The sequence below is a fragment of the Nomia melanderi genome, chromosome 4, assembly GCF_051020985.1.
Source record: "Nomia melanderi isolate GNS246 chromosome 4, iyNomMela1, whole genome shotgun sequence".
In the NCBI taxonomy this organism is placed as follows: Eukaryota; Metazoa; Arthropoda; class Insecta; order Hymenoptera; family Halictidae; genus Nomia; species Nomia melanderi.
This window is the reverse complement of record NC_135002.1, coordinates 20,368,527-20,383,719: the sequence shown is the minus strand read 5'-3', so window position 1 is coordinate 20,383,719 and position 15,193 is coordinate 20,368,527. Positions and strand designations below refer to the sequence as shown.

Here is a 15,193-nt window from a genome sequence, read left to right as displayed (position 1 = left end):
CTGTCACTGTCCCTTCTTGTAATACCGTAAGGACGGTTGCAAGTCGCGACGGGACGAAGGCTCTTATTGTTAAGAAAATCTACCAAATGTACAAATAAGTCTTAAAGAAAGATAAAAAGTGTACACAAATCTAAAGCTACGGTGGTTTAAGGGCTCGAACGAAAGGGGAAGGCTATAAGGGGCCTTAACACGAAGGTTTGAGAAGAAATGTTTCAAAACATATACGTTAAATGCAATCGTATATATTCCGAGGTACAGTCTAACAATCCAAATTGAGATTCAATTTAAAGGAGACTCTGGACAATCTAGATTGCGGAAGATAGCAACTCGATTAATCGGGGTCCTACTATATCCTTAAAGTTCAATATTTTTTATCCTGTTAACGGTAAATATTGTGTATAGGCGAATAACTATAGGCGGATTACCTCAGCGGCACGTTCAATCAAAACGACGAATGAATTTCAACGTATTACTGAAACCCGAATGAAATTAGCGCGTCGGTCAGCGTTTGCTTACATCTGTTCTACTCGGCCGTGCTCCTTCAGCGGTATGTATCAGTAATAATTCCGACCCTTGAAAGTCACCGAAACAGATCGCGATGCTCGGCGCGATGCTCGGCGCGATGTTCGTCACGTGCTCGAGTGTCGAACAGATGAGTGTAAATTGGTAAACACACGGGACGGCTGGCTAACGAAGGATCCTTTTCTCTAAAAGCGTCAAGATGACTCTCGTCGGTTATTCCCCGACGTCATCGAACTCATTCTCTCTCTCTTTCTCTCTGGTTCTTTTGGTTTCATTTTTTTCCTTTTTTCATACTTTTTCTTGTGTTGTTTTCACTTTCTCGGAATCTACTAAACGGCGGAAGATTTAGTCTGCAAAAGACGAAAATTGGATGATAATAGGCAGGGTGTGCTGGTTGGAAGTGCAAGCAATTTAACCTGTGTAATTTAGTCCTTTCCTTCGTGTCACCGCAGGCTGCCTGCAACCGGACGAGCTGAAAACCCTTCTTTGACCAAGATGATAACGAGGCGAGAGGAAGGGACCGTGGCTACAAGTTTCACTGCAAAATACTCTGCCGTCTGCGAGTAAACGCGATGCACACGCCAAGACCTGTCTACGCCCACTTCTTGACCCTTCGGCGTGAACGCTGGCCTCTTGGGGACTTTGCCCTTTGAACCGAACTCAACCACGTTCCCGGAATGTCATCTTGGGGGATGAAACACCCGCCAGGATAAAGGAATACGTATAATATACCGAAATGCCTGAGATCTGGATTAAGATGATCTTGGTGTGATTCTACCTTGGTCACAACGCGAATGATCCTCGATCAATGAATAGAGAATTTTTGTTGTCTGGTATAGACAGAGATCGTCATACATGCTCTAATATATACTTTTGGGTGGCACAAGTGTTTGTCATGTACAAGGATACTGGGTGTGATGTACTGTGGCGTTTTATGCTGTGTTTCTTTCACTGAGTTATTTTGATTCCAGGAAATTTTTATTTGTCATAATTGTGGGAATGGATGTATTTGAGTGATGAATGTGTGTGCAATAAATGAATGACGCGACTGTGTGTGTGAGCGCGTTTTGAATGAATGTTCAAAGCATTGGAATATTCTAGATTATATTGATTTTCTCTATATGTTAATAATGTTCATTTTTTTTATAAATCTAGAATATTCCAAATATATGTGAAGTTAATGCATGGTGATGAAAGAATGTTCTAGAAAGTGTGTGAGTGAGACAAGAGCATCTGAGTATATAAATAGTGTGTGCGTTGTTTGATTTAGTTAGTGTTTTATTGTTAGTTGTCAAGAAATAATCATACTGTTTCTAATAAAATTCTCTTTCTCCTAGATAATTTAGCAATGAACGTGTTAAAAGAGACACCGACTTTAAGTACCGAAGAGCTTTTGCTTGTGTCATTCATTCTAATTGACTTTTTATACGTGGCACAAATTTTACTTTGAATAGTGTTGGTCTTATAAAATAAATGATCTAATTGGATAGAAGATACGTTATACCTGCGAACAAAGATGTTATGTAATGATTCTGTAGGGTTTATTTCTGGGCAATTTTAAATCGAATTAAACGTTTCCTAAATATAAAATGGTACATTTGTAACATACTTGACGTCGATACGTTTCATTCGATGATAGCTCTATCTTTTGATACACTTCTGATTTTTTGTTAACAAAACTACTTCCTAATTCTAGCAATATTATCAACGATACATTCAAATAAGGAATACCGAAAGGAATTCTTTGTAATGACCCATACAACTTGTCTTTCAAGAGAAATATCCATCTTTTCATATCGGCGGATCGAAGAGTGTTCTCATAACATTTTTTTTCAATTTAATCGCGAAATGTTGCCCGAGATAATTTGATTAGACAATAATTCTAAGGATTAAAGATAGTTAAGGATCTATGAAAACAGCGCTTACTCGGGAAACGAATAATTTCGACGGTCTATACTGCGACAGTTTTTAAACAATGCGACATTCATTCGAATCAATATTCGCGTAGTCACCGGATGAACTTTCCAAGTCAAAAATTTCATCAAATTCCGTATTATGTTTCGTTTATCGTGTAATTTTCGCTCGATTCTGTCCATCTCGCGCCGTGAAACGTTAGAGGTCAACAGTGGCAATTCTTTCATTCTATGTCCCCGTTTTTTTGTTTCCCGTTTGACTTTATCAAATGTCCTGAAAAGCTTCCATTCGGCCGAAACCAAATGTTCCCGGACGGATGTTCGTTTCGTCGCGTTGCAATATTTCCCTCGCGGAAGCGGAAACGCGGAAGAGTGCGACATTTTCCCGCGTGTATCTCCGCGGCTCATGGAAGATAGACCCGTGAAAAAACAGAGAAGGGAAAGATACGTATATTGGCACAATGGCATACGCACGTCCACGCCATTGTATGCTGGTGTAGGCACGCGAGGGGGTGGAGAGTGTTTTATTCGACGAGTCGGTGGAAGATATCGTTTTGAACCTGACGGTGACGTGTTCCGCAGGATATACATACACACATAGGGTAACCTGTTTAAATAGACCCACTAGAATATCTTCAAAACTATTGATGATACAAACAAATGTGTTAGACAGAAGTTTGGTGGTTTCAAGGGACACATCATCTCATATAAGTGATTCTTGCCTATATGAACGCGTGAACGATATGCGAAGGTCAACTTCGTCTCTTTAGCTGGAACTATATGCCTTTTTAATACACTGAGCGATACAGTTCATCATTTTTTCTGCAAAAGTACTGACCCGATATAGCGAAAAGTTCTGCGTTTACGCAATATCTTAATTCCAATATTGAATAACGGTATAGGTAGAATTTATTATACTCAGCTCTCTGAATGTTTGTTATACGGGAATTGTGTACTATTTTCTAATATTAAGATTAAGACATGTCGTAAATTAATGATTTTTTGGTATAAGTGAGTAGTTTAGTAGGTGTGTATGCAGAATGATGAACTGCATCTATAATTAGTTCATTAAAAAGTACACGATTGAATGAGAACAAATGAGGTTGACCTTCATATGTCTCTTACACACTCATATAGAAAGAAACTACTTACATATACGAAATGAAGAGCCCCTTGAAACAGCCACATTGTTGTTTGACACATTTTTTTCCTACCACCTACAATTTTGAAGATATCCGAGCGGGTCCATTTAAATAGGTCAGCCTGCATACACGTATATACACGTATATATTACACACTATATTGTATACACACGCATCACAATCTAAATTCGCTAACAGTCCATGGTATTTAACTTGTTATTGACATGCCTTGTTTATGCGCACTGGGAAGCCTGTGCACACTGGAGAGAAAGAACATTGCAGACGGGAAGGGAAATGCAAACTAATAGCCAGTCCGCAACAGTGATATTTTAAGCACTTCTCGAGATTAAAAGATAGCAAGCCGGAAAATAATTAATATTGACAACCGTCGTGTACTTTAACGTATACACGACGTTCATGTATTTCGTGTTGTCATATGCTACCTCATGACCCCACTGTCGACAAATTGATCGACGGTGGGTAAATTATCAGATCTTCTTGAACCTTTGCACCCTTATTTATCTCGGTACGATTGTTTTCGACGATTTTCCTCTATTTTCTATTTTTCTATTTAAATAATATTTTCTCTGATAGTTTAGAGCCTGCTGTACCGTCTAGAATTTAATTTCGTCAACGTTCATCATGAGAAAACTAGTGACTTTCTATCGACTTAACTAAGAGAATGGCAAGAATGTCTAATAAGAAAATATTGGTAACTCTCTCCAATTGAAATCTGAAGTAAACATTATTCTCTACGTATGAATGAACAATTGATTGAAAATTTTTAAAGATTCTACTGTAATACAGTTTACTAAAATAGACGATCTGTAACTTTGAAGTTAGAATTTGGACCTATGTACATACGTACGTAAAAATATTTACATTACAATTGCAAAAGGAATTCGATATTGCATTGAGACTAGTTTAGTTTACATCTTAGCATTTTATAGCGGCTTTCCCCTGAGGTAACAATCACAATTATTTTCTTTTCCCGCATATTTTCTTTAATTTCAGATTTATTTAATCCAATAGGGATTCAATATCGTTATCACGCCTAACATATAAAATACAGAAACGACGAAGCAGAAGAAAGCGCTAATAATTCCACGAAATAATCGCTACTTGCACATTTAAAATGAATCCGAGTAACATTCATCGAAACGCAAGGAATTGAAGTCAGAAGCATGTAGAAAATTCACGGTTATGAAGACACGGAGTAACAAAAAGACGCTGGAAGACATGAAACGATGGAACGAAACGAGATTTTTGAAATCTGGAGGCACACGAGAGTGCATCACTTCAAAGTTACATGTCGTCATGGCGGGTTAATAGACACAAGAGACTAGATTTCGCTCTAATGACCAACGACACCCTTTTTTCTCCAGCGTGTTTCACCGTCGCGTTCGAGATCGAATCGCTGAACACTTCCGGTGTTCCGTGGCGGCCCGGCGGGGAAAGATAAGGGTCACCGAGGTACAGATAGATCAGGAGAAAGATTAAAATAACGTTTATACTAACCGGGATAGTAGACGGTTTTGTGGGAAACGTTGTAGTTCGCCTTCGGTATACCCAGCAAGCATTTGACAATCGCCGCTTCCGGTAAATCTTCGTCCAGCAAGGCCGTTCGTGATAAGATATCGTACAGTCCATCTTTGCGCACCGTAACGCTGGGCTTCTCTGTTTGCTTTTCCGGAAGACCCCTGTAACAGTAGGCGACGTTTGCAAAATTATCACGGGCCGCGTTAAAGAGGAAACGTCATGCAATATACGGGGTCGTTCCACGCCGAAACAGGACATGCGATTTTCTCCTTTAACCACGACCGAGTAATCGCGCCAAATGACAATGCTCGAGCTCCTTCGCTCGAAACCGCAATTCTATTGACACGGGCACGCTCGAAAATTTCACGCGCAGCACATTCTCTTTGATTCTTTGTGATTGACGTTACCACTATGGCTGCATGATGTTTTTCTTTGAGTACAGGTGTTACTTGAGCTGTTCATAGGGCAAAGTGACTAACATAATTTGTTTAATTAGTTCAAATTCGCCGCGTCGTACATTTAGTGTTTTATTGATATTCCAACAATGTAACCTTATTTACGCGCGTACTATCGTTTTGGGGACTTAATCATATGGCAAATGATTACTGACGCACCTATTACCAAAGGTTTGAATCTAATAAAAATATTATTATGACCATTATTCGTCAAGGGGTGTATTATGAATTAAAAAGTTCTCTTTTGCATATTCTTTTATATCGTTATTTTCTATGTCTGTCTTGCGACTTGTAGGTGTTTGTAAAACACTAATAATAATTCTTTGCACTTTCATCTTAGCTCAGTCGCCGACCACACTTTGTACTACTGGTTTTATTATTTCAGATAACAGTTCTGCGGCACAGTTTCACAGGATTTGTTGTTATCACTGAGAAGTTTCCGGTACTAAAATCGGATGACTTTTGTCCACGTTTTCAGAAGACCACTTGCAATTGACATTTACTAAGTACCATAGAATATATAAAGAAACAATGTGAAGCAAGAATACGATAACATTTTCGGAATGTAATAACATTATTCTAAATAACAATTTAACAATAAATAGTGGAACTTCAATATATAAATATAAATTTGATTAAAAATCTGTTACAACTGTATTTTCATATTATCACGATCTGTATGCAGGAATAAATGCATTAAGTCAGTTAAATGAAATTCATAAAAATTTTTGCGCTTACTGGATAGTATTTATCTGTACTTTATCTAGTGAAGTAATTTCGTGATCATTGCGTATCGCGAAAAATAGCATTTTATTTGTTAACAAATAAGTGAAACGCCACGTTTATCAAAATCTAAAAATATCAGAAAATTGGACAGTTTACTCTAGTTCATGCTCGGGGGTTGGAAAGCCAGCTGGAGTACTTACTCGATGGATATATCCAGAGTGGGTTCTGGAAATAACCCTTCTGCTATGCACGTTATCACCACTACATCCTTATCATCTATGGTTTTCTTTCTATATACAAGATCGAATTTCTCCTCGGTTGCTGGAAAAGTACAGAAGAAATTTCTGTAATTCAAATATTAAATCATTCGTTACTATAATGTAAGTAATAATCATAATATTTCACGCAAGAAGAAACTTCAGTTGTATAGGTGCGTACAATTTTATTCATTATTGTTAATCTTGATAAAGTAAAAAAATGATTATTCTAGTGAGATACGCAGGTTACTGCAAATGTTTCGGGAATTCGAAATTAAACTGTTTGTTTATATTATTTGCGTAAGGCTTTATAGCTTCAAGGTCAGAAAGTACTGACATAACGCAATGGAAAATTGATCAATGTTAAAGGGAAATAGTTCGAAAAACTATAAAACCATTAGTTCAAACTTATTTGTAACTTTTCTCATTCTTTCCCGAAACTTCTGCAGGAACTTACATACAGTTTCATTGAATGTATACAGAAGCGAAAATGTTCCAGGTATTATCGAGCTCAATTAAATCTGTTCTTCTGTTTCGTGTGCCGGTACTGTTTACCACTTTCAATTCTCCGTGTTTTATATATCTTTCCAGCAGGCTTATTGACATACAACAAATTGACGAATAAATTCGGGCACAGCGAGCGCGACCGATAAAGCTTAATGTCTGACAATGATTTCCGAACTATTCGTTCGATTTGGACATATTCGAATTTTTGTAAAAATAACTGTGAAATTTTATTCATTTCACATACCAATGTATCTACACGCCACAGAAAACACTCTATTTTATTGCAATTTTTGTTTGCATTCGTTTTACTTTCCAATGTTTATTGCCCGTGTTTTGTTTTCGAATGTGCGAAGCATTTTAGTGTCGTAGGTACGCCAGTAGCCAGTCGCTAAAAATCATGGAAGAAAATAAAAATATCTTATTTTATCACGTGAACATGTAAAAACCTGAGCCTATAACGAAACTAAATCACCTTTAATTGGTGAATTACCGTTTGTTCCCAGTTTTCGTTGAATGTATAGAATATTCTCTACTTCATAAACAATTAATCGTATTTTCAGAAATTTTAATTTTACACGATCTAATTTTAAGATATTTGAAACATAGGAACCTCATTCAACTTTAAAGTGAAAAAAAATCGTATTATCTGTGATCACATTTTATATTTATTTTCTGAGTTAACTGAACATATTTTTCTCGTGCATTCTTGACACTGTCTCCCTCGTTTCCCTGAGAAGCGAAAAAAATAATATTGGGTACGTTGTAAGAGAGAAAACGAAACAGAACTAAAGACATACACAAATGTAACTGTCGATATTTTTTGCTCTGGTTCTTTTCGAGGAAACTCTGTGACATGTACGTTCCATTAGCTCTAAATGGAATCCTTCGCCTGCACCTGCTCCTTTTTTTCCACATCTCGCGTTTACGGTCAATTCTAATTTAAATCGTATACTTTCTTTTTCTCCCGAGGAATTCCATCTTTCTGTTTATGATGAGTAGTTGTATGATACCACATGAATATGCTTGATCGGTACCCTACATTAACTTCAAAAGAAAAAAAGTTAAAAAACTTGAACTTGAAACAAAGAGCTGAAATAATCAAAATGTTCAATACAAATACTGAAAAACAGTACATATATTTGTGATTTTTCAAGATGATTTTAAACATTCAAACTAAAAGAAATATTAACGAAAATTAGAAACATATACACATATACATTCCATATGAATGTTTCAAAATAATAATCGTTTAAATTCTATTTCTGAGTTCTCTAGAAAGAAAGCTTTTAGGAAATATTTTTGGATAAATTGAACATTAATATTATAATATTATTAACGACGTCAACTATTACTAATTATTAATAATTATTCTTTACTATTAATATTAATCATTGTAATATTCGTATTGAATTAATTCAAGAACACTTCACAAAAACTTTTTTTTTCTAAAGAACTCAAGAATAGTGGTCAGACCACTATTATTCTAAACTAAATACTCATATATGAACAGTTCACAGGATAAGATAACTGACTTCATTTTGTCCATCCTTTTTTCATCAAATGTTTCCACTTTACGTGTTGTGGAGTTAATCGTCCCGGAAAATGAATGGTTCACATCTGAAAACAATTTTAGAAAACGATCGACAAATCAGGCGTTCAATTTCTTTCCTTGCTATTAACGACGCCGTTAAGGAGTGACGAATTTACGAGCGTCCATTGGATCGCAACGCGAGGCGTACACAGGGTTTTGAAAGTGGATGTTCCGCTGCGGCCACACGTACGACAGTGAAAATAAAAAAGTAATAGTAATGGATACACCGCGTGCCGACCTGGCCAGAAGACGACGCTGCATTATCGCGATAATGTCGGATGTTTCTCGAGCCAGTCCTCGTGCTCTGTTTCATTGCGCGGTCGGCAACTTTTATTTTGCAGGAATGAGTGTTCAGAGGGATGAACACGTCGGCGCGCGAGCTGCAATTGCGGCCGAGGAAACTAAATTGTGCACGTGTCACCATGACAGAAAAGTTCGAACTATATCTGCTGCCCTAGCGCCGTTATACCTGTGTCATCGAAAACGAAAATCAGATGTCGACAAAAACTCCTTGGCTCTGGCCATGATATCATCTTGGAAGTAAATTCTAACTGTGGGAATCGGCAAACGTACGGTTTCCGCGAGACGGAGCGGGAAACTAACTTTTACCTAAAAACTGTTTAGCCAGACTATCTGCCTGGCTCAGCAGCAAAATGTATCACTTTTCTTTCGCAGAGAATCATAGACCGTGGAAACGATGGCTTGATGTTTTTCTAAATTTCCGGAGTTCTGGATAATCGTGTTTTTCTTCGGTAGACTGAGTTGTTCGCGGTTATCGGCTTTTAATCGCGCACTGGGTGTTGAATTTTTATTCCCGCCATTGGTTAACTCCATGTTTGGGTGTATCATTTTAAACAGGCGACGAGGATTCCAAATACAGTTTGACAAATAAAAATGGAATTCAATTTTTCTAAGTTTAAATAATATACTACAGTAGGACTTCGATTAATCAGATTCCATTTTTTTGTAATTTCAAGTACTTAGTTTGAGTCTTGGTTATTCAACATCTAAACAGTTCCGAACCTTAGATTATGCCTTTGTTTATACAGGGTGTCATTCAACAGGTAGTATAACCGGATAGGAGCTGATTTTATGTGAAAAAATAAGTCGAAAATGTAAAATAAAATGTGTTCGTATCAAGCTTTGTTTCCTAGAAAATCAGCTTTGAATATTCTAACTTTTACCGAAAAAATTCTTACCGGATACGCGTGCACTTGACCATGTTTCGTTGGTGGATCTCACTACAAATCATTGTTTCGATTGAAGTTTATGTCGATGAAAATTTCCAGTGCTAGTGGCGGGAGACGAGCTCCGTTTATTGAATACGGGCTCATACCATACGTGCGTGCGGCATAACGGGGGTTCGATAGTCGATCTGTCGTGGGCAACTCCCCTGGCCGCGTGCCGTATTACGGGCTGGAGGGTGGCGGTAGTGGCCGAAACGCTACTGATCACAGATACATTATAATCGGCCCCTCCGTCACCCTGCAGACGGCACCCCTCGTCGCCTAAGAGGGAAAAGTCCACCATCGCAATGGAACCTGAAAAGGTTAGACCAAGACACCTTGATGGCAGCGGCCCAGGTTGTTGCCTGGCTGAAGAGACCGGTCGGGCCAGTCGACGGGCAGAGGAAGGCGCGCTGGTTCCGGTGCGCGATGACTGCGATATGCAACGTCGCAATGCTCCAGGCCAGGGTCCACCCGAGGAGCAGGGTGTATTGGTGGTGGCCGGAGACTGCAGAATTGAGGAAGAGCTGCGTCTCCGCGCGACGCCGATATACCCGGGCCCGTCGACGGCGACCAATTGATGAGGCAAGGGCTGCCGAGCTGTACTGCGACTACTGACAAAAAGTGGTTGCCCTACAGCTGGCCATTAAAAGGGCAAAATCCCAGGCCTGGAATGATCTCCTGGGCTCTCTAAACAGAGACCCATGGGGGCACCCATATAAAACAGTGATGGGACGGCTGCGGCCGTGGACGCCTCCACTGTCGGAGAGCCTAGATCCCTGGATTCTCGGGACGGTCGTGGATACGTTGTTCTCCCCTGGAGGGAAGCAGTCCTGACCACTACACCCGGGTCCACCGAGCTGGGGGTCACGGAGGGGGAGATGGCTGGGGTGATATGTTGGCTCCGGGGGAAGAATAAAGCCCCGGGGCTGTACGGCATCCCCGGAATGGCCTGGGCAATTGCCCTGGGCGTCACTTCTCGGAGCTTCTTAGGTCAGGGCTATTTCCTGACCTGTGGGAGAAAGGGCGGATAGTCCTCCTGAGGAAGGAAGGAAGGCCCGCGGAGTCTCCCTCCGCGTACCAGTCAATATGTTTGTTGGACGAGGTGGGCAAAATGTTCGAAAAGATCATAGCTGCCCGCCTCGTCCGGCACCTGCCCCGCGACGGACCCAACCTGGCGGCCTGCCAGTATAGTTTCCAAGAGGGAATTGGCATGCCATTAGAGAGGCACTTGTATTACACAATGTGCCTCCCTATCTCAGGGCGGTGATCGGGTCCTACCTGCGGGACAGGGAGATCGTGTATCAAGGCCGGTACAGGCTAATGCGGAGGGAGGTGGACTGTCGGGTCTCGCAGGGATCGGTCCTAGGACCGGTCCTGTGGGACCTTGGATATAACATGGTCCTGCAGGACTCGTTTCCCGACGACGCCACCCTGGTGTGTTGCGCTGACAATACCTTGGTTTGTGACCGTTGGGAAGTGGCTTGGGAGGACCATCCGCGGAGCGGACGTCACGGTGGCAGCCATCGTCGCGCGGATACGATACGACTTGGGACTGAGGATAGCTGCGGACAGGACTGAGGTCGTCTGTTTTAACGGGCGGCCTCGGTCGAGACCGCTCCTAAGGTCATGGATCCGGGTAGGTGGAGCTTGCGTCGAGCTGGGCTCCAGTATGAAATATCTGGGTCTTCTATTTCTTCTCCACGCCGAGATACGCACCGTCGGGGCTCTTCTACCGCCCCTGGATAAGTGGCGGAAGAGAGGCTACGGCCGGCTCGCCTACCACATAACAGATGTGCTCACCGGGCACGGTTGCTTCGGTGAGTACATGTGCCAAATAGATAGGGAAGCGACGGTGGTGGTTTGTCCAAACAAGTTGGCGCAGCATACGCTGGAGGTTTGTCCCAGCTTTCAACGCGGCGCCGAATCCTTGTGGGTGTTACTGGCGAGGACCTCTCGCTGTCAGCGGTAGTCGGGGCTATGCTGGCAAGCGAGATGTTCTGGGATGCCGTGGTCTCCTTCTGCGAAGAGGTTATGTCGCACAAGGAAGCTGTCGAGCGGCTGCGTGAAAGTAACGGCTCCGTTCGGGCACCCCGGTGGCGCCGGCGGCTGAGAGGGCGTGGCATAGCGCCCCCAGGGCCCCACCCCATGACGGAGGCGGGCGGCGGTGTAAATGGCCCTGGAAAGGGGGCCTTTTCCGCCCCCCCCCCCGTCAGGAGAGTATTACTATTTTGATCCCGAGGAAGGGGGGACGACGATAAGTTGAATGATCTCCCCCCCCCCCCCCCCCTCACCCCCGGATGGCTGTGGACTCAGGGCGTGGACCTTGAATCCGTTAACGCGGCCGTCGAGGCGACTGCAGTACAGGGCGCGACCGCCCTGCACTGCTGGATATATACCGTACGATATAGGAGGAAGGTCAACCTCCGCCGGTACGGGGCCGGCCTAAGGTTATCGCAACTGGTTGGCCAGGCCTGGGGGAGTCGCGGTTGTGTTCTCTGAGAGATCTTGTGGTTCCCCCTCCTGGCCCAGGAAGGTCGCTGTGGAGGTTTTAGTGGGTAAGAGCCTCACACTACCACCGACCGCCAGGGGGAGGGGGTCTGCTTACAGATTTCCTCCACGTTAAACAAAAAAAAAAGACTTCCAGCAACAAAAAATGTTTATCTTACTATCCTACAGTAAGCCTTTTAGGCCTTGGCTGACTAACACACAAGCTAACATCCCATAGGAACAAGGAAAATCGACGCACAGCCTACTTATGCATTCATAGAAACTTCATTAGAAGAGCAGAATTCTGTATTCGACAGAATAGACAGCGTTTTCAATAATTTCTGTAATAACAAAGTTTATGGGTACTTTAACATTCTGTTTTCTTACGCATTTTCAACTCTCAAGTACAGTAAAAATTTTCGTGACGTTTTTTCTATATGATTTTATCAACATAAATTTCCATCGAAACAGTAATTTACAGTGAGATCTAATAGCGAGGTATGGTTAAGTGCACGAGTACCCGGCGAATATACAAAGTTGATTTTCTTGAAGACAAAGCCTTATGTGAACACATTTTATTCTATATTCTAGAATTATTTCTTTTATATAGAATCAACTCCTATTCGGTTATACCGTCAGTTACACGATAACCTGTATATGATCTAAGTTTGCAAGCATCCTTTAAAGAATTTCTCTTTGAATCTCCATTTATTTGGGTTGTTATCATCTAATTAAATTGTATAATCGAGGTTCTACTATATTTTGCAGTAATTAATTAGTATACTTTAGAGTGAATTAGTACGTTGGTAATGACAAAGCAGTTCTATCAAGCACAGATTTCAACTGAATCGTGGGCCAAGGAGTTCATTGTTCTGCAGAATACTTTTTTGTTACAAATTGAAGAGATTAAAAAGGATAAATTATATTTTGACAGGCTAGAGTTCAATTAATGATGTCAAAGTTGATATTAGTGATATTAGTGACGAATGGAAGGGCATGGTCCTTAAATTTCAAATATTGACAGCAAAAGTTTCTCTAATTATGCATCGAAAACGGATTAAACGAAATTATTGAAATATTTAATTATTTATGAGGTAGCGGTAACTCTTTTACGGTACAATTCTTTCGCCCCAAGAAAATTGTTCTAAAGGGAAACGTATGCATCAAAAATTTTATGCAATCAATTTTATGCAAATATTCTGCTGTTCTTCGGGCACCTGGCTTTCACATCCAAGAAAATACATAAAAAAAACTATTAATGCAAAAGATTGAAACTAAGTCGGAAGGAAGTGATGTAAAAGTTATTAGCTTGCGAGTAACTTTTGCAGATGGGAATTAACAATTTTATTCAGCCCGTGTTTTATAAAAAAAAATAAAAGAAAAATATACATAAAAATGATTTCGAAATTTATTCAGAGGAAAGAGGAGTTCCTTACGGCCGGCTATTATTTTCAAATTATTTTAGATCGTCAAGGGAAACTTTAGAGTTATTTTCGAAGGGAAGTAACATGGTGGCAGTATTTACATGGTAGTGGTAGCAGATGGGCCTGTAAATTATGCAGAAGTTACTTCCCCAAGTCAAGCCTTTCTGCAAGAACTTGTAAAATTATGTACGTACTTGCGAATATACCGATATAACCGCTATGATTTGGTGCAAATAGGAAATTTCTCGAGAAACAGATCCACGAGAAGTACTACAATTATTATCAGACACAAAGTATTGTACATCTGTCATTAAATTTTCTTAACAAAGAAGTACTATAATTTTGTTCGATACAATTAATTACCATCAAATTTTCATGGTAATACCAAAGATATCGAAACGTTTTATTGGTATTTTGAAAACATGTACTGAAAATTTGATCGCCTATAACGATAAAGTAATATCACACTTGCCGATTTAATTAGTTTCGATTGCGCGCAATTTACAATTACAATTTTCAATTTTCGTATTATTAATTCACGACGGAGAAGAACAGAAGCCATTAGGGAAGAGAGAGGAACTTAAGCACAATTTTAATAGTTTAACTTGATTGGACAGACCTAAAAACAATTCCTTCTCTATTTTAGGCGTGTAAATGGAACAAAAGAATAATTTTTCAGGAGGACACTTAAGTCAAAATTAGGGAGAGAATAGATTCTCCCACTGAAGGCGGCGATGTTAGTTTAAAAATCATTTGAATCAGGATTTAATCAAATTCGCCGCGAATCTGTCTACGGGGACATATTACGAGACGACTGAGAATTCAGGAAAAGCGACCACGCCGCAACGGGAAAATGGATGAGGCCGCTTGGGTTTAATACAGTATTAAATTATCGAAAACGAACACGACATTTAGCTATCCGTTTGTTTTCCTGCGTAATAATGATCTTGTCCCCTGTAATACGAAAAACATAATTTACTGCGACAAAAGGAAGATAAATCGCGAACTACCGTTGACTAATGACAAACACATATTTTCTCGGGAAAGATTAAAACTTTTATTTCGTGTCCTGTGATTTGTTTTATTTATCACGTTCAAGTTTTAATTTTGTCCTTGATTTTATCCGTGGTTTCTATAATCTAGAACTGCTCGTGCAGAAACGAATTAAAATACATGGAAAAATATTTCTTTCGGGTTTAACTCAGCTAATAGAATTATGACAACTGTTAACAGTTACATGGCAGTCAACGATACTGTAATTAATTAAAAGAAAATATTTACCGTTGAAGTTGGAGTCGGCGCGGCGTATCTTTGAGGCAAATTTTGACGGTAAACAGGCGAGTCACGGAAGAAAAATTTGGATCTCCGCACGGTGGCCGGATCGGGCTAATTTAAAATTCC

The 15,193-nt window shown here is 40.4% G+C and overlaps 1 protein-coding gene across 2 annotated transcripts in view; it reads right to left on the bottom strand.

Annotated features, from left to right (window-relative positions):
• The window catches only part of LOC116425282 (uncharacterized), a 475,985-nt gene that overhangs the window by 12,644 nt on the left and 448,148 nt on the right, over positions 1-15,193 (bottom strand). For both annotated transcript variants that reach the window (XM_076366744.1, XM_076366745.1), the window contains exons 3-4: positions 6,498-6,618; positions 5,096-5,277 (exon numbers count right to left, since the gene is read on the bottom strand). In XM_076366744.1, coding sequence (XP_076222859.1) covers positions 5,096-5,277; positions 6,498-6,618 — 303 coding nt within the window. The remainder of the gene's footprint in view (positions 1-5,095; positions 5,278-6,497; positions 6,619-15,193) is intronic.